This window comes from Balearica regulorum, chromosome 2 (assembly GCF_011004875.1).
Source record: "Balearica regulorum gibbericeps isolate bBalReg1 chromosome 2, bBalReg1.pri, whole genome shotgun sequence".
Classification (NCBI taxonomy): Eukaryota; Metazoa; Chordata; class Aves; order Gruiformes; family Gruidae; genus Balearica; species Balearica regulorum.
Window position 1 is genome coordinate 64,196,321 of NC_046185.1, and position 19,439 is coordinate 64,215,759.

General features: G+C 36.1%; 1 protein-coding gene across 4 annotated transcripts in view; it reads left to right on the plus strand.

Annotated features, from left to right (window-relative positions):
* ZNF407 (zinc finger protein 407) overlaps window positions 1–19,439 on the plus strand; it is a 348,756-nt gene that overhangs the window by 24,009 nt on the left and 305,308 nt on the right. For all 4 annotated transcript variants that reach the window (XM_075744551.1, XM_075744553.1, XM_075744552.1 and 1 more), the window contains 2 exons: window positions 1,328–6,112; window positions 12,014–12,128. In XM_075744551.1, coding sequence (XP_075600666.1) covers window positions 1,366–6,112; window positions 12,014–12,128 — 4,862 coding nt within the window. In that variant the 5' untranslated portion in view covers window positions 1,328–1,365. The remainder of the gene's footprint in view (window positions 1–1,327; window positions 6,113–12,013; window positions 12,129–19,439) is intronic.

The window sequence follows — 19,439 nt, forward strand, 5'->3', positions numbered from 1 at the left end:
TTAGGTATAGCTGGCTCAGTTTAAGTTTGGTCAGTACTTCAGCTCGATGAGAGATCTGCAGTTGAAAAACTGTTCAATGTATGTGACTACTTCGCACTCAATTCCTTATAGGCCTTCCATAAATTACTATTAAGCAGAAAAGCATTTTTTTAGTTCCATAGGTAATAAGTCCAACTGATTTGAGTATATTTCTCCAGTTTAATACTTTCTTGCCTTGTGCTCAAAAATGAGCTTTTTTTTTTTTTCAGCATGTACTTTTTTTGTACCCTGTGTTGTCTGAATCAACATTGCAATTACTTAATCTTGTCAGGAAGTACTTACAATTGTGGTCATGGCCTCATTCAATGGGTAACCGAACAAAAAACTGGATACTTGGATCTGCAACAAATTGATGTTTAAATCATAGTGTAAAGCACATAGATAAACATTTAGTATTTAATCATCTGTTAAAATGAAATGCATTTTCAATTCTCAATCGCTTCACATCAAAATGAAAAGGTAATAAAAGTCAAGATTTTATTTCCAACCCCTATCCCTCTTATAAACTGTGTTGGTAGCATTAGTTTTCTAGTGGTGACATCTTTTTGGGAGCAGGAAGGTCACACTGGGCAGTTGAGCAAAAGCTTTTGGCAACTGGATTTGCATGGTTATAGTTTGCGCTGGAGTTCAAAGATGCTGCCCTTCTCTGCACTGCTATTTCATGACTGTTTTTGCTTTCTCCCCACTCCTCCCCAAATTGGGAAATGAAGTTTTAGAAAGTATTTTAGGAATGATGGGTAACTATACTTGCAGCATATTCTTTTAGAACATTTGTGTTTTCCCTCTTTGTCTTTAGCAGGTGATCTAAGCAGAGGAAGGAAAGAAAGCTTCATACTAACAATGTCTGAAATTTATGGTGGCTTTGTTTTGCCTGCTCTTGCAGTCATGGTAATTTCCTCCTAGGAGCTTTGAAATTTGGGAGCCTGGATTTCTAGTTCAGGAAAAGCTGAACATCCCATGGCAGGTTCCCTGAAAGCTGTTAGTGTTTTCTGTCCTAAAAATGCATCCAGAAACAAAGGTTAGGCTTGTCTGCCCAGGTTTAAGCATGTAGTAAATTACTTTGAAGCCAGTGCTCACTAACATGGTGCTCATCACAGTGAGAGCTCTGTAACCAAGTGCCTAGAAGTTGGTTTGATTTTTAGACACCGTACTGAAAATGCAGCCTTGTATCTTTCATTGTGTCTGTCTTCCTGCCATGATTTTAATTTGCTACGTTGCTTTTTTTCCCTTGAGTTTTTTAACTTTTCGTTGTGCATAAAACACTAATAATAACTCTTTTGTTTTATAGGTACTAAACCAAATGATCTACAATTGATAATTTTAAGAATGGATGGGGAGGAAAATAAGAAGAGAGATGATGTTGATGACAGTTTACAAAGTGAGTTGACAGAAGAATCCCAGAGAAACACATCAGGGGAAAATGCTGGATGTGACTCTTCATCTCAGCTGAAAATAAGGCTTACATCAGATGAAGTGTTCAGAGACCTTGAAAAGAAAAGAAAAGAGGATGGAGCCAAAAAAAGGGCACTATCAGGATCACCAAACCTGGATGGTGTTCAAGCAGACAAACCTGAAAATGTCTCCAGAAAAAGAAAACGCAGTTCTTCAGAAGACATGAAAGATAGTGAAAGGAAATTGCACAAAGTCGTAGCTGGAGAAGCAGGTAGTATAGTAGCTGGAGCTGTAAAGAAGGAAGGAGTCGTCAGTTGTCTTGGTGATGACATATTTAATTCAAATTTCCTGTGCCTACATTGTGATTTCAAATGTGCTGATGGTGCCATATTAAAAATTCACCAGGAAAATAAACATTCACAAGAGGTGCCAGCTGCTGTTACTGATAACTTATCTTCTTCAGAAGAGATGAGTGTTGGCTATAAAGTTGGAAACATAGACAAAGATCTTAAAGGCAAAATGAGTGATCAGTGTTCTGATATGGAAGAACATAAACCAGAAAGCCCCTCTAAACAATCCAAAGAGCAAACATGCCCTCACTGTAGTTGCACAGCTGAATGTAGTTCAACATTACATACGCATGTTAGGCAAGATCATGAGAAATCAAAGATATTTTGTTGTGATCTTTGTGGTTTTCAGAGTGCCGAGGAAAATCTCCTAAATTCTCATTTCCTTGGCAAGACGCACCTTCGACGCCAAAATCTTGCTGCACGGGGAGGATTTGTACAGATATTGACAAAAAAATCCTTTAAAAAAGCCCAATCTACTCCAACCAAAGAGAGGAATGTTAGAGCAAAACCTGGGACCAGTAAATTAAGGGCCAGAACTGCTGATGCAAAAGAATTAAGTGCACTGAAAGGCTCAAAAGTAAGCTTGTCTAAACAAAATGATGGCTCTGAATTTGTTGAAATGATACCATCTTCAAATGTTCCCACAGAAAAAAAAGATACTATGACAGAAGAAACGTTGCCTTCTTCCAGTGTAGAAGGAAAGCATGAAGTCTGTACTGAAAAACTAGAAACAGCAGGACCCTCAGAAAATACCGTGCAGAAAACAGAACTCCCTCTAACTAGCAAAAAGCTAGTTAGCAGTTTAAAAATGACAAGGAGATTTGATAGACCGGAACATAAAAGGAACTTTGTCTTGTTAAGGTCTTCATTTGGACAGAGTAGGTCTTTTAGATTAAAAAGGCAGGTTAAAAGAAGGTACAGTTTGTTGGGTAATAGTAAGAGAGGCAAGTCTGCAACTCGGAGAGTACACATGAAGCGTATCTCCAGCACACAGCTTAAACCAGGTGATTCAAGCCCTATGTCACATACAGAATTAGAAACAGATGCTAAAAGTAATTGTAATACTACTTCAGAAATACAAGATCTTGCTGAAGATAAGCCAAATACCCTTTCTTCCAGCACTACAGATACTAAAGATTCTGATGTTAAACTTACTGCTGGTCATGGTATTCTTCATACTTGCATTGATTGTGGTCATGTTTTTCAGAACAGAAAAAGTTTGGAAATTCATGTTGCAAAGCTTCATAGAAAAAGGATCCAGTTTCATTGTCAGACGTGCAGTTATTCCTCTGGAGTCAGGGAAGACATGAAGCAGCACTGTCAGGACAGTAAACACCAGATGGGTGGTTGTAGCTTTAATTGTCAACTCTGTTCATTTACCAGCTTGAATGTGATCAGCCTTCGAAGCCATATGAGTGAAGCGCATAATATGTCCCATAGTTGTCCAACTTGCATTCTTTTTTTTCAAATGGAAGAAGAGCTGTTAAATCATCAAAAAAATGAAAAACATGATGGTTCGTTATTTCAGCAAGCTACTCCATTGAGTAATAGTGATCGGACCTTGCAAGTGGTAACTTATGCTGACTCAGTATCAAACAATAGCCAAAATCTTGCAAAGGAAATGGAAGTATCAATGAAAGCAAAAACTCCAGACTCTTCCATCATGAATCATAGAAATGAGCTAAAGCATTCTGTTCTGAATAAAACACAATTTCAATGTAAAAAGTGTTTTTATAAGACAAGATCTTCCACAGTTCTTACAAGGCACATAAAACTCCGACATGCACAGGAGTATCACTTCCTTTGCAAAGCGTGTAATCTCTACTCACTGAGTAAGGAAGGGATGGAGAAGCATATCAAAAGAAGCAAGCACCTTGAAAATGCCAGGAAAAACAACATTGGACTACGTTTTGAAGAATGTATTGAAAAGGTTTGTGTTGGTGTTGGTGGTATTAAAACGGTGGTGGATCCTTCCGTTTCTGGGAGTGGGAATATAGAGTTGGATAAAGAAATTACACACGTCTCATTCTCCTCTGTGGAAAACATATCGAGAAATAAGGAATTGGTTCCACTTGATCAAAGGATTGGTGAAAATGAATTGGTTTTAGCTAATGCATCCAAAAAAGGGAAACTCAAAGGCACTATTTCTAGGACATGCACCCATTGTGGTCTTTTGGCCTCCAGTGTTACAAACTTAACTGTTCACATCAGACGAAAGCATAGTCATCAGTACAGCTACTTGTGTAAAGTTTGCAATTATTACACTGTAACCAAAGGAGATATGGAACGCCACTGTGCAACAAAAAAACACAAAAGTCGTGTTGAAATAGAAGGGTGTGGAAAACAGAACTCGGAGATCATCGTTAGCCCCGAAGGAGGTAATTTTGAATCCATGAGCAAGAAGGTTAACAGCCCCATGACTGCCTTGTATGAACATGTTGAGGATTGTAGCCAGTCATCAGATTTGGAAAATTCTGTCTTAGACAATCAGGAAGTTGAGCAAGGAGATGCTGAGCTAGAAGTTGCAAATACCAGTAGGCTGCCAGATCTGGAGCATACTAGCAATCCATTAAATACAAACCAACGTATATTTCTGGAACCAGCTAGGGTTACTCAGGATGGTGACCCATGCTTCCAGAGAAGAGCAGTGGGTGCAAATGACAACAAGTGTGTACACTGCAGCTTCATTGCTCATTCTTCTTCTTCTTTAGAGCTGCATGTGAAACGAAAACATACTAAACAATTTGAATATTACTGCATGGCTTGTGACTACTATGCTGTTACTCGCAGAGAGATGATTAGGCATGCAGCAACAGAGAAACATAAAATTAGAAGAGAATCTCATGTGTATTCTTCTGGGGAAGAAGCACACACAACAAATATCACTAAAAATGGTGCTGCTTTGTCTCAAGAGAAGCACCTTCACAGTGCAGGAGAACTGAAAACTGTTTTAGGTGAAACGAAACATGCCAATGACATAGCAGAAGGTGATCATATGAATAAAAGCTTAACAGAGTGTATTGTCTTAGATGAAAATGCATCTCCAGGAATGCCTGACGGTGGCAGTTCCCAAAATGCAATAGAAGGTGAGCTTGAAGAGGAGTCTAAAAATGGAGGAGAAAACCTTTTTTGTGAGGGATTCCAGCAAACTCCTCAGAAAGATAAAGCTGTTAAACTTGACAAGGAGGTATCAGTTAAAGAAGCAGGTACTTGTCAGTTGCAGAAAAGTAGGCATGGTCAGGAGCTGCTCAACTCAGATGATGATTGCACTGCAGAAAATCAAAATAGATCAGGCAGCACAAACTTGAATTCAGGAAGAGGCAAGGAAAGCTTGGAAGCAAATAGAGAAAACCCTGAAGTAGTGTGTAGAAACACAGACATTCTGAAAAAAAATAACCCACTTATGCTAACTCTTCCAGAAACAAGTAGTGCAGTAGAGCAATCAAATTTTGCTGGAAACATTGGAGAAACGGTACAAAATATACATAGTTTAGAGGGTGACAGAAGTTTCAAAGAGGATCCTACTGGGGAGGAGGAAGAAGCCCTTATGGAAGCACAACATGAAGCAGAAGTAACTATAAATAACGATCTTTGGGAGGCAGATGGCTCAACAGCTGAGAGCATGCAAGAAAGTAGTAATGAGGCTTTGGGAACAGTTATCAGTGCTGATGATAAAGGAAAGGCAATGCAAAATTTTGGCAAGTTTGATTCTTCTATAGTGAGGTTAAAAAGCCATCAAGATGGGGAGGGCACTGACCATTCTGCTGAAGGACAGATGTCAGGTGGAGTGAGAACTAGTGAGCTCACAGTGAAAGCAGACCCTTCACCAAACGGTGGGAAAAGGAAGAAGTCAGAAGGAATTTCCCTTGGGGAATCGACACGTATTCGCTGCGATGACTGTGGTTTTCTAGCAGATGGTTTGAGTGGACTAAATGTTCACATAGCCATGAAACATCCTTCAAAAGAAAAACATTTTCATTGTTTACTCTGTGGAAAATCGTTTTACACAGAGAGCAACCTTCACCAGCACTTGGCGAGCGCTGGGCACATGCGAAATGAGCAGGCAAGCGTGGAGGAGCTGCCCGAAGGAGGCGCTACCTTTAAGTGTGTGAAGTGCACCGAGCCCTTCGATTCAGAGCAGAGCCTGTTTCTCCACATCAAAGAGCAACACGAAGAGCTGTTGCGGGAAGTGAATAAGTACATTGTGGAAGACACTGAGCAAATAAACAGGGAGAGGGAAGAGAATCAAGGCAATGTCTGCAAGTATTGTGGGAAGATGTGCAGAAGTAGCAATTCCATGGCCTTCCTAGCTCACATCCGTACCCATACAGGTATGGAAACGCTCTCTTTGCAAGTGGTCTCTTTCAAACAGAGTGCATTATACCCTTGGTGTTTTTCTGCTTGTTAATCTCTTTAACACTTCTTATGAACTGGCATTCATATCGCCTGACGAGCCGCTGATGAAATTCATACTTACCTAGAAGGGTATGAAAATACAGTGATCAAATGGCAGAAAATGTAAGAACATTTTAAGTGCAGTCACCCTTCTGCTTTTTATTTCATATAGAGAGATTTCCTTCCCTTTATTCTAAACTGTAGCTATTATTTGGTTCTTAAATTTATATAACGAAGCAGTGGTGTGTGAGAGAACAATTAGCTTTTCTTTCTAACTTCCTTTTCCTCACAGTTGTTTAATATCCAAATTGGTTATTTCATTTCAATTCAGTTATACTTTCAGCATTACGTAAAGCTTCAGGATAGACATTTGATATTACATCATTCCTAAATAAATACCAATAAGAAGCATTGAGAGGTTTTTGTAGAAATAAGTTATGGGAATTGGAATTGATCAGCCTTTTTGGAAGGTAGTGTGTAAGGCTGATATGATGCACAGGGATGTAGCATCTGATTTAGTTTCTGTGCTGATCACACTTTCAATTCATTTTTATGTTTAATTTTAAGTGGAAAATTTAAAAACATTTTTGTAGAAAAATGCATAAGCTGCAGTTCTAAATTTATGTAAAAATCCACTGCGATGTTTCTATAAACCTGCCATACATTCTTTATTTTAAATAGACAGCTTTTCTAAATCACTGAGCTCTGCTTAGACAAGTGGTGTCTCCATGGTTGAATTTATGAGTGGATTTGAATAATAAATTCACATTTCAATGAACATATTTTCATTAAAACTGTAAGGTTTATTTTACTGTACTTTTAAATAATGGCTTATTATGGAAGCTATAGTTTAAATTCATGCAGTATTTGAAACTTAGTGCATGGTTACAAGGAAGAGAACAAAAAGGTAAGAAAAAAGAAACATAAAAGAATGGTAATTCCTGGCATAATCCTAAAATAGTTTTGTAAGGTTTTTTTATGAAAAGGCAAGGGCGTGACTGGACAACAAAGTTTAAAATTAATCTTGGGGAACACAGGCATTGTATTTCAAACCTTTCAAAGTATTTTACTGTAACTGCAGTATTCATGTATACCAATAACTCACATACTTAATACTTTCAGCATTACTTCTATCCTGTCAATACCGTAGTTATCTGTATTGCTTCAGCTAATATCCAACTTTGAATGCAGTGTTAAGTCTTTAGAGGGACGCTCCTGTTCACATGGTCAGAACGGCTGTATAAGCCCTTAATATGCCCTCTTACGGCAGATAAAACTGAATAAAACTAAGGGGGAGGATGCTAATGGAGCTCTCTTTAGAATTCTTTATGCAACTGTCTGGTCAAGACATGTTGCTTATAATTGATGTGTCCATTACTTGAATTCTCTTGTAATTATAGTCAATAAGTCTTGTAAATGTGTTAAAGCTCACTAAAAGCATACAAATTCAAGAACAGAGTAAGGCTAATAATTTTAAATAATCAATGTAGGCATTTCAGCACTTAATTTCCCTTGTGTGTTGATAGCTGATCATTCTTAATCCATTAAGATTTATTTAGTCGTTTACAATGCAAAATAGGTTTGCACTGGTCACTTGTGCCATTTGAAAATGTCCACCAGGTTAAGTGCAGAATGTAGTCCATTAGTCTTCCTTGACTATATGTATTAATTGCATTTAAAATCAAGTTAATGTGGATGTGAAAGTGAGGTAACTATCAATATATGACAAAGCAACCCTACTTACATAAGTTACATCATTGATTGTAACATTTAGTAAAAGTTAGTGTACTTTTTAACATCTTGTGTGTAGGTCTTATCATGAAGTATATTTTTATTGTGCTTTTGGATGGCCCTAAATATGCAAAGCAGTAAAAGAATACATTTCATTTTGCAAGTCATTTCTCGGTGGTGCTTGCAGAGGGAGTATAGAAGTGTTACAAATAGAGTTTTATCTGCCCTCTTTCTCACGGCACCTTTGAATGAAATGCTTTTCTTACGCTTTGCTTATTCACATAAATAGTAATGTGGAGACTTTTATTAATAGTTAATGGGAAGATGACTTTCTCTTCCGATTCGTGTTTTCATATTTGTGATTTCCTTTGTGTCTTATAGAACCTTTTCTTCCAATCTGTATCACAATGGATGCAGCTGAATAAGAAACAAGTATTTTTGGGTTATTGGGAGTGGTGGCAGAGGGAACTGACCTACTCCACCAGCTGTATATACACTGGCATATAACATTGGTGAGGCAAAGTACAGTATTTCTAGCTTCTCATCTGTTCCAGGGTAATGCCAGATACATATAGGAGCAGAGCTGTGCATTTTCCCATTTGTTGTTCTGCTTTTTAAAAAAAATCTTTCTTCAGCATCCAGATGTGCATATAGGTTTATAGATGTACATATGTGTAACCCTATCCAACCCCTTGGTTTTTGGTTGGGTTTTTTTTTTTTTTCTTTTAATTGAGTAATTGGTGGTGGGTTTGGGGGGAGGTGGGAAGGGAAAGTTGTAGAAAGATATGACTAATGATTTCCATTAATAGAAAAATAATGTTTCAAAATACCATTAAATAATATAGATTTTCACATTGCAAATGAAAGGGAAGCTTTGCTAGAGAGGAGATAACAAGTAAGTCCATCACATGTTGACAAGTGAAAATGAGGAAGTGTAAAGAAAATAAAAGGAGTAGTAGAGGTGGAAGACTTTTTAGTTCGCAATTGATGCAGGTCCCATAAACTTAATTAACAATCAACATCCAAGGAAAAAAATCACCTGCGACCACATCATCTTTGTTTCATTTCTCATCAGATTTCTCAGTTAATGGAAGGTTTGCCCAATGTAAATGTGTTACCTTACTCCCCATGTCCTAAACATGGGAGGAAATGGTATGTTGATGTTTCATGCGGCTCTGCTCACTTTGCACTGGGCCTGAGCTAGGGACGCAGCTATGCCTGCAGGTGGAGGCGATGTTGCCGTTGGCTGGCTTGAAGCTGAGGCAGTGATTTTTTCCTATAGTTTTGGGTCTCTATTGTCTTAATGTAAAATAAGGACTATGAACTCCAGTCTTCTCTGTAAAACAGGACAATGATTTGTGTCTGTCTGACCCGAACTCTTTAATTTAGTCTGTTTTCGATTTGGTTGATTTTTTTTGTTTGGTTTTTTTTTTCTTCCCAATTCTCTTGTTAAGAGCCTTATTATTTAGTGCTACCATCAGAAAATGTATGCTCTGTTTCCATCCCATAACTTGTAGGTAAAGTAATTCTGGTTTTGGTTTTTTTTGGTTTGGTGGGGTTTTTTTGTTTTGGGCTTTTTTTTTTTTAAGTCATTTGGTTGGAAAGATGCTATATTGAAAGTATTTTCCTTATTTTTCTGTGAACTAAAAGCCAAGTGTGAATCCAATAGTGTCACATTTAACACAGCATATGAGAACCATTAAAGTTTGTGATAAGAGAAGTATGGCGAAGAATGTTAATTGCTTCAACATTGTTTCAGATAGCCTTATGGCAAATACAGATTTTTTTCCCCCCACTAGTTTAACACTTAGTCTAATGTCTTCATCTTAGGTATAAAATTTTGTGTTGTTCCATCCAAGAACATACTGGAACAAATTTGGCACCAACAACCTAAACGGGAGGTGCGCTGCTTTTGTTTCAGGTGATAAGTACTGACTGAAGCCTGCCAGCACTTGAATTTTCATGGAGTTTAAATGGAGATGTTAGCAGATATTCAGCTCTGGATCTGAGAAATAAATAAAAAAACCCTCAAGGCCTCAGTGATTTTTGGATGAGAGCAGTCAACAGAATAATACATTTCTGTATTGTCAGCACACTGTAGCTACAATTGGTCTTAACTCGAGTTTTTCACAAAGGAGTCATGTAAATGGAAAACAGCAAAGGTCTTGTATGGAAGCCCTGCGGGACACCTGCAGTAACAGAATGAGGAACGAATTTACAATTTAATCAGTAGGAGAGAAACTAAGGGAACATAGGATTGAATCCACATGGCATTTGAATTCTATGACAAAAAAGAGCAGTATAAACACCAGTAGATTTAAAAAAATCTTCTCCGACTATGGCCTTGATGTTATTAATTGTACAATTAGTCTTTAAGATCATAAGTTAAAGCATCAACTTTTAATACTCTTTTATTTAATGCAAAGATAGGCTTTTTTTTATTTGCATGGGTCTCTTTATAGAATGCAGTGTTGATTTGAAATGTCACCAAATTAATGATTAATTTAGTTTTATCAGGATCATTTAAATAAACTGGGGTTTCTCAGGGTGATTGATAGAATGTGATTGCTGTTAGCTGCAGTCTCAACCTGCTTTTGACATTTAAACATATAAAGCTGACTAGATATAACCATTCAGGTGCTAAATATATTTTACATCTACTTCCAACAGTAGAAATGGAAGTATTAAGAGATCTGGCTTCATTGTCATTGAACTGTGAAATATTCAACCTTGTCTGCCCGTGCTTAGTACTGTTGACTTTTTTATTTCAGTTAGAAGATTAAAATTAAATGCTTCATTTTTCGTCAGCTTTTGGGAATGAAATTGAAATTTAAGACTCTAAAATTTTTTACTAAGATCCTCAATTTCACCAGTGGATTCTTGGAGGATATTCTGTTTTCAAGGGCAAAGCAAAAAGGTTCATTGATCAAGTATGATATACTGCAACATTTTTCTTATCAGAGCTCTTTATGTATATTTATTAAAGATCACATATTTCATATTATGCTTAACTGTATTGGAAGAAGTACTTCACAAAACATATACTAAACATAATATGGAGACTCTGTGACCATATTGTACTTACTTTTAACTGCAATTCTATGATTTTGATTTATTGATTTAAGGATTTAGTGGTCAGAAAATTGGAAACTGCTACAGCATGCTTTAGAATGGTGTTGCTGCGTAATAACATGGGGACTGACTTGTGCCCAGTGTAACTATTTCAGTAAAAAAAATAGTTTTTCCATCCTCGAGAGAGGATCACTGTTAATTAAGATAGACAAATAATTTGACTTTTGGCTGAACTGATGTGATACAAGAAATAGGCTGGTACTTCCTTGAAGAAATAATTTCAGAGTTCTTTGGTCTGCAGCAGGCATTTAATATTAAAGTTTGTTCTTGAAATAAATAATAGCCAAAATGTCAATACTTCTGGTTTGCAGAATAATCATAAATTCTTGACCATAAAACAGTCATAAAGGCATAATATTTTATCCACTGTATATTCATACATTGCATGTCATTACAATAGCTAGGTGATGAATCATTTTCTGTGTGTGACAGAACAAATCTGAAATACCAATGCTAATGTGAAATCTATTCAAAGTCGGAAGACTTGTAAAATTACTTTACTTTAAATATATTTGCTTAAAAAACAAGTACCTTTGCAGTTTACACCAATTTCAAGCCACTTTAAGACCATTACCTGAATTTCAGCATTTGGAAATGGGGAAAGGTGTAGAACAACTTTTGCTATCTCGTTGAAAGGTTATCTACCTACTATATTGTCTTCTCATTTTAATGTTTTGTGGGTTTTTTAAATAATAATAAAAAAGAGTAAATTATTATTAAAAGTTCAGAGACTATTTTCCGTGTTCTTGAACTTCAGAAAACTTTAATGAGTACTGTATAGTATATACCGTCTGTGTCCTGGGAGTTATAAATTTATGTACAAGGTACTTTTTTTGTTAGGCAAAAATCTCAAACAGGTTAAATGTGGGATAGGCTTTTTTAAAGGTTATTTTTCCCCAGGATTTTTTATTTCTTTAACGGTGGGTGATATATTATTCTAATTCAACTCATATCTTATGCTAAATTTTACTTAGGATCAAAGCCATTCAAGTGCAAGATATGCCACTTTGCAACAGCTCAGCTCGGAGATGCCAGAAACCATGTCAAGAGGCACCTTGGGATGAGGGAATACAAGTGTCATGTCTGTGGGTGAGTAAATTGAAACAGTCTCCACCATGGTTAACCAGGAGAAGAGTGCAGGATATGCATTGTTTCAGAATTGAAAACTGTGATGTGAGCAAGAGTGGCTAAAATTATGCATGCATATCCTCCTTTCCATTGTTATGGTAAATTCCTTAAATACAGTTATGACATTCTTTTCCCACTTCTAATCCTGCACTGAAGATGAGCAATTTTATGGGCTACAAGGTCAATTTGAACCTGTAATCTGTAAATTGACTAAATTATAGGATGTTCATTCACATTGCCAGGGAGAACTGTAAATTCCATTTAAAGACATAAAAAATATATAATATAGACTTTACTGTGTGGGGTTTTTTCTTTTGCTATACTGTTATAATTTTAGTACCATTAACAGATTTCTGGACTCCATTAGGCTTTTCATTCTTTACGAAAACAAAACAGAAGACTGATTTTTCAAACAAACGGATCTAAAATATCGCAGGCATAAGACTTTAAAAATAAATTGAAGTCTTTTATGTATGCTTGTATTCTTGTTTGTTACCCAAAAAATCTTGTTTTTCTTTTTTACTTAATCGTTATTTCCTCAGAAGGATCGTTCATAATGTTTAATTGTCCTTCAAATGTGTTGCATTTAATAGGAGGCATTGAGACTCCTTAATGCAAAACTAATTAATTTAGCAGAAATGTTTAAAAGGTTTTAAAATGCCATGGCATATATGGTACATCATAGGACATTCCAAGTTGGATTTTAATACCCTAGTTCTGATTAAAAATATATTTTAATGTTATTATGCTGGAGAAATTAAGTAATATATGCATCATATAAAAACATTTTACTCAAACCTATGTAACCTGCTCTAGCAGTCTTATAGCTAATGTGTAGAACAGCACAGGTTCAATTAGATGATGCAGTGCACACATGAATGGTGTGGTGTGATGTTGGGGATAATATTCGGCAGGAGGGGTTTTTTCAGCCTTAGTATACCAATCTACTGCAGGACAAAGTGAGTTACACATTTTAAAGGACAAGTGAATCTTCAGCTGAAGATGCAGCTGAGTGATTTGCACTGATTCATCTCCCTGTTTTTCAAATAGTTTTGCATGCAACATTATGAGATACTTTGGATGTTTTTACTCACTGAAGAAAATTAATTGCTGACTCCTTGAAACAAGAAATAAAAATGTAAGAAAGAGCCTAATTCTTAAGTCCACTGAATATCAGTAGTAGAATAACTTGTGCTACTCTTTATTTTGCAGCATGTTTAAAATGAACATTATGTGTGGTAGGCTGTTTTATGTTGTTTGAAAAATCTTCTTTACTATCTCTGCTATATGAATTGCTGAGAATTTGGCATGGGAGATAGTGAACAACTACAGATCCACAAAACTGTTTAGCTAAGGCTAAGCTCTGTTCTTTAGAAGTTGTCAACAAACTTGACAATGGTTCTTTATTCAATTCCCTTTTAACTTAAACTGAAAAATCATCATATTATTTAACTATGCTATAGTGAGAGGAAAAACAACAAAAAAAAAATCTCAAAATAGTTAATACTGTGTCTTTTATTAAAATTATTAGGATTTGGCACAGTTCCTCATTTTTTCAAAAAACTCCTTCCTTCACTTCAGAATTGCCATGTTCTTAGAATCTGTCTCAGAAATTACATAATTCTCAGTTGCAATCCACAATGGTTATGCAAGAGAGAGAGCAAAACGTGTATGAATGATTTAAACTGTGGACTCGAATGTTAGTCGCTTTGCTAAGTTGATTGCTTACTGGATGTTGCTGACATGTCATACCTGGTAGCCAAGCAGGTACTCATTTTCCATTGCTCTGTAGTATTGTACAGCTAATTTTCATCAACAACGTGAAGCTGTGCTATTTAGATATGACAAAACAATCAGGTGAAGAGACATACACCACAATACCCTGTGCTCACAAAAATCTGATTTATATACCTGTTTAAATTATCATCATATTTCACTTAATGTGCACCAAAAATGTGTTTGAAGAAATATACATTAACAGTGATTTAATTGGAAAAGACATTGTTATACTGTAGCTAACAGTCCTGAAGAATTGGAGCAGGATTTGAAGACAAGGAATGACCAGAGCAGTTTGAACTGTAGTCCAAATAATGAATATGCCATCCTTAAATGTGGAAGAAGAGAAGAAAGTGTAATAGCCTGTGCTGTATTTCTGCTATTTTAATTGAAAGGATCGGGTAGTGTGTAGGTTAAAAAAATAAAGTAGAAACATAAAAAAAAATAAAATTGCTAGGATTGGCTATCGGATTAGTGGCACTATAGAGCATTGGTACATTAACACCACTGACAATGTCAATTCATTATCATTGATGGCTAAATAATCTTAGAAATGCTCAGTGGACCTATTAGTTCCTGAACATAAGCAGCTCATGCTGCATTTCTTCATTAGCTTTAATTGCTATAAATTTTACCTTTTTAAAAATCATGCTTTAAAAGGTGAAGTGATCTTTCAGGAACATTAACTCTGTAATTTTGTCACAAACAGAAGGTCCTGCACTATGTTTTCTTTTCTACAGTAGTTAATATTCTATCCTCTGACTTTTAGATTCATAGTAATAAGCCCTCTGCTAGTTGTGAGGATAAATTGTGTTTCAAAAGCTTTTGAATCTGCTTGGGCGCTTTTTAAAGGTGAAATGTCAGTGCAACATCATGGTGTAGTGCAGTCTCAAAATACCACTTTTTTTTTTTTTTTAAAGACAAAAATTCTCAGGGAAATTTTGTCTTTAAAAAAAAAAAAGCAAAAAGCTGGATCTGTGGTGTTGTTTTAGGAAGGGTTTGCTATGTCTCAATTTTCCAAATGATCCTCATATTTACATGATTCAAAGTACACAATATATAATTCACTTAGTTGTTGAAAAAGGCAGTAATTTTGCTGTGTTTTTTTATTTTTTTTAATTGAACTTCAGGGTTTGTTTTTCTTCAGCTGCACAGCAAAAACTACATGACACAGAAATTGGACACTGCTAATGTTTTAACGTTTGGAATAAACCGTCTGCTACTCATTTCCTTATCGCAGATGTGTGTTAATTGTTTTCTTTTCCATACCCATGGCTGTAAAATATATGCCATTATTTCAGAGGTAGTATCTATTTTCTGCGGGTAGCAAACTGCTGCATATTTGAAAATAATTTTTGAAAGTCTGGCTCTGAAATTGGTTGATAGCCTGGGTTAGATGAGCAAATCTTGGTTGCCCAGCATTTAAAATTTTTGTTTCATTTGCCTGGTGAAATGCAGAGAAAAGGCTTATCATGTACTTCTCAGATTTTATGCCTCAGGTAGAACATGAAAAATGCATTGTTCTGCACTTGAGATTTTGAACAGAATTTATAGGCAATGTTTGATTTAAAAATGCATCTGCTATTCCTTTGCCTTTTTCTTGCCTTTGCTTTCAGAAACAAAAATTTTGGGGCTGTAGTTACATGTTTCAAGTAAGAGTGGCTGCTTCTTTCTTTTTTTTTTCCTCTCCTTTATGACTTCTTAAAAATCTGCTGAGGAAGATGGGTGTAAGGTAGGTTTGGATTTTCAGGAAAATTTTCAGTATATAAAACATGCACATAAACATTTTTTGCTACCTTCCTAAAAATTGAGAGGACACTCGTAGCAATGTCTTCATTAAGTTTATTCCATATATACAGTACAGTGTTGTAAGGAACAAAAGTAAGTATTTGTATACACAAAGGAATTTGGAGCGGGGTGGAAAAGGTTGGGGGTTTATTTCTGTATTTTGCTGAAGTAGTTCTTTCTTGTGAGGTTTTTTTTTGTTGTTGGGTTTTTTTGCTTTGTTTTGGTCTTTTGGTGGATTGAGGTATTAATCTTTTTTAGTTTCTGCTCCTCAGTTCTTGATTTGCTTTGAAACTCCTTTTCCCAATTAATTCTGGAGATGTTATAAGATGTTCAGCTAAATAAGTGTTTTGCTAAATTTGGTCATTTTTTAAAGCCTCATATAAACAAATTTTGAGGAGTTGTAGTGTCCCAAGCATGGAAATAACTTCACTTTTGCTGCTGTTGTTAATGCTAGGAATAGTTTAGAGATCTTAATCTGTCTTAAGTTCAGTATTTTAATGACACTGGTTGCTTTGAGAATGTCTAAAGAAAAATATTCGCCTATATCGAGTATAATGGCTAATAGATCTTCGTACTTTAAAGATAAGAATGTGCTTTGACCAGCTGCATAAAAAAAAATTGGCTGTATTCCTGTGTGTTACGTTCTAAAAAATCTTTTAGATTTTCAGATTTCTTTAACTGATTACTGTTAATGTCAGGCTACTTTTAGTGAAAGCGTGCTCTTAAGATTGCTTTTAGCAAGCAAAAAAGACTTATTCATAAATTTATTGCTAGGAGCAGGAAAAACATTATATTTTCAAGGATGCCTTAATGTACTGTAATGTAAATTAATTATTTATACTTGTGCAGTTTGGGAAATCTTAAATAGAAAGTTGCTACTGTAGTAAAACTATTTTTGTGTGGTATTACCTAGTTTTTGTGCATTAGAAGGGATCTCTGTGTAGATGATTATAATGTCACTTTCTGACCTTTGCAGCTTGAATAATTGTAAATCATTGCTTCATAACGTGTCAGAGAATGTCTGTACTAGGCAATTAAATGGCAGAATATAATAGACCAAATTATTGCCTGTCATGTTTTCAACAACACAGTTAGTATTTGAGTTACACTTAATCATTACGTGCATTAGCAACTTCATTGGAATCCAGCTTCAGGCTGAGCATGAAATACATTACATTATTTAAACCTCTAATGGTAGAAGTCATTTATTTGTGTTGAAGTGTACAACATGCAGAGTTTCATAAAGCAAAGAACACTTGAGAGCTTAATTTATCCAAATCAAAGTCTAAATGCAGATAAACACAAGTGGCAAAAATTAGTAATTTTTATAGGCTGGAAATATTTAAAAATACATGGTTGTGGGTAATTGTAGGCAGCAGGAATAAATTAAAATCACTATTTTTAGTCAGCTCTGAGAACTAAAACTGTTGTATACCTAAATCATCAAATGCATCATGAAATTGCATTTTTGAATGAACAATTAATTACACACATCATACCTACACATGTGTCCAAACAAAAAATATGTATTTTGTTCAGCTGTTTAGATCAGAGATAAGTGCCTGTGAACTGACTGTTCCAGATCCAGATATTCTGAGTTTCTCTGTCTGCGTTTTGCCGTTCGGTCCTATCATACACTTGTGTCTACGTTTACTTCAGTAAAGAAAATGAGGTGAACCTACGTAACAGCTTTCCAAACTTGCACACGTTTTAAAACAACTTAATAAGAAAACACTAGAAAAACATGTGGAGTAAGGTGACATGTGTTATATTATCTGGCCAATTTTTGTTCAGTTACCTATCATTTTATTAGATTTGCAAACCTGAGCTTCAGTACGTAGTCTCTATTTTTACCATTTAAGAAAACTACTTGAAATGGAAGCACTTTACTTTTACTCAGAAAAGCTCGCAGCATCTTTGAACAGCTGGTACGGATCCTACGGTGTGTTGCGCGAGACTCAGCCTAGAAGTGTGCCACGGAGTTGGCTGGAGTTAAAGCAAGCGAGTGGGAGCTGCGGGTACAGGCGGTGGAAGGACTCTTCTGTTTGAGACTGGTATTACAATCGGTACAGAAAAGTCAAGACCAACTTTCTGACTTAATAAAATGTGGTTTTAGCAATTTGTATGCTAAATTGCATTATAATAATGCTTTAGTTGTACTTGCTGAAGAGATGAGGTATATAAGGGACACGTGCGTGACAGCGTATGTTTGTATTTGAATTGGAGATACTTAGTGATTCAGACTCATATCCGTGCTGCATGCAGTCCCATTCAGTGCACTTCCAAATGGTAATTAGCAAGATGCACAGCAGTGTGACTATGATATGTGCGGCACGTGTAACTAGTGCTTTTACAGACATGCATTTTTAATTTTTTACTATACTATAGATTGCTCTGACGTCCAGGATGTGTGTGTTTCAGTTAGGCCATAGGCATCTCTTCTGCACACATCCTCCGAGAGCAAGCGCCTTCTGTGCCCGTGCAGGGAGGGTTTGAGCCCTTCCTGAGAAGGCAGGAGATGCGACTAATGGGAAACAGGCTGATGGTGCAAAAATTGAGGTTTAACAGTTAGCACTAAGGCAAGTGGCAGTCCTAAAATTCAGTACTGAAAAAGAGACTTCTATCCTTATGATCCATAGTTTGGAGGGATTGGCCTAAACGTTGAGAAAGATGCTGTTAAAAATTGCTTTCTGCTGGCAGGACATGTGAAAAAAGTTGGCTCGGTTCTGGTTACCATGAGAAGAAGGGAGCCTGGTAGTTGTCGGTGCGGGTGGTTGGTACAAGCAGGGAGAGAGGTTTGCTTGATTAAAGTTTTGGTTGGGTTGTTTTGTTGATAGGCTTAAGTTGCCTGGTTTGGATTTATATCCAGAATTCAGAAGATTTACATTTGCTTTATTTTTGGTTTTAATCATTTATGTGTAGGAATTGCATCAAGCTCCTGATTCAGCTGTGATTTTCCTTGGTGCTTTTAGTAACTTTACTTTAAAATGTAGAGGATAAATAACTGAGCTTAATCTTTATCAATGAATATCTCTTCCCTAGTACTACAGGGTTTGGCAAGAGAAACAGGATGTTACCCAAAAAAAGGCAAAAATAGACTCTGATTTATGTTTTATACCTTTTAACTGTAAGTTGCTGGAATGCCCTCAATTTTAACCGAATTTAATCTATAAGAATTGACTGCTGAATCAATCTGTTGGGGCCTCTGGTTTTTTTTCTATCCAGTTTTACTTGTATCAAATATATTACGGTAACGTAGCTTCTTCAGTAGTTACTGCTCAATTCATTGGAAAGCCTCACCATCTCAGACGATGCGGCGTGCAGTGCATGCACATCTTCTTTCATGTTTAAATTGTCTGTTTAAAACCCTTAACTTGTGTTTTTTCTTTCCAGTGATATTTCCTCCTGTTTGCACTGTAATCACTGGAAATTGCGTTTACTGGCTTTAGTACAAGCAGAATCAACCTATAGATTTTAAGCACTTCAGGACAATTAATCTTACTTTCTGTGTTTATTACAACCCTGGGCACTTTTTTGAGACTCGGCGATTAGTTTACTGGGGTAGAACTGGTTTCTCTAGAAAATTTGTGTCTCGGTACATTCACGTTTCAGGTATCAACAAATCTAAATGGTAGCAATCGGAAGAGCTGACCAGCTTCTGATTTCATTTTAGTCTTTCTGGCTGTGGTGTGTTGTCTTTCGTCCTGT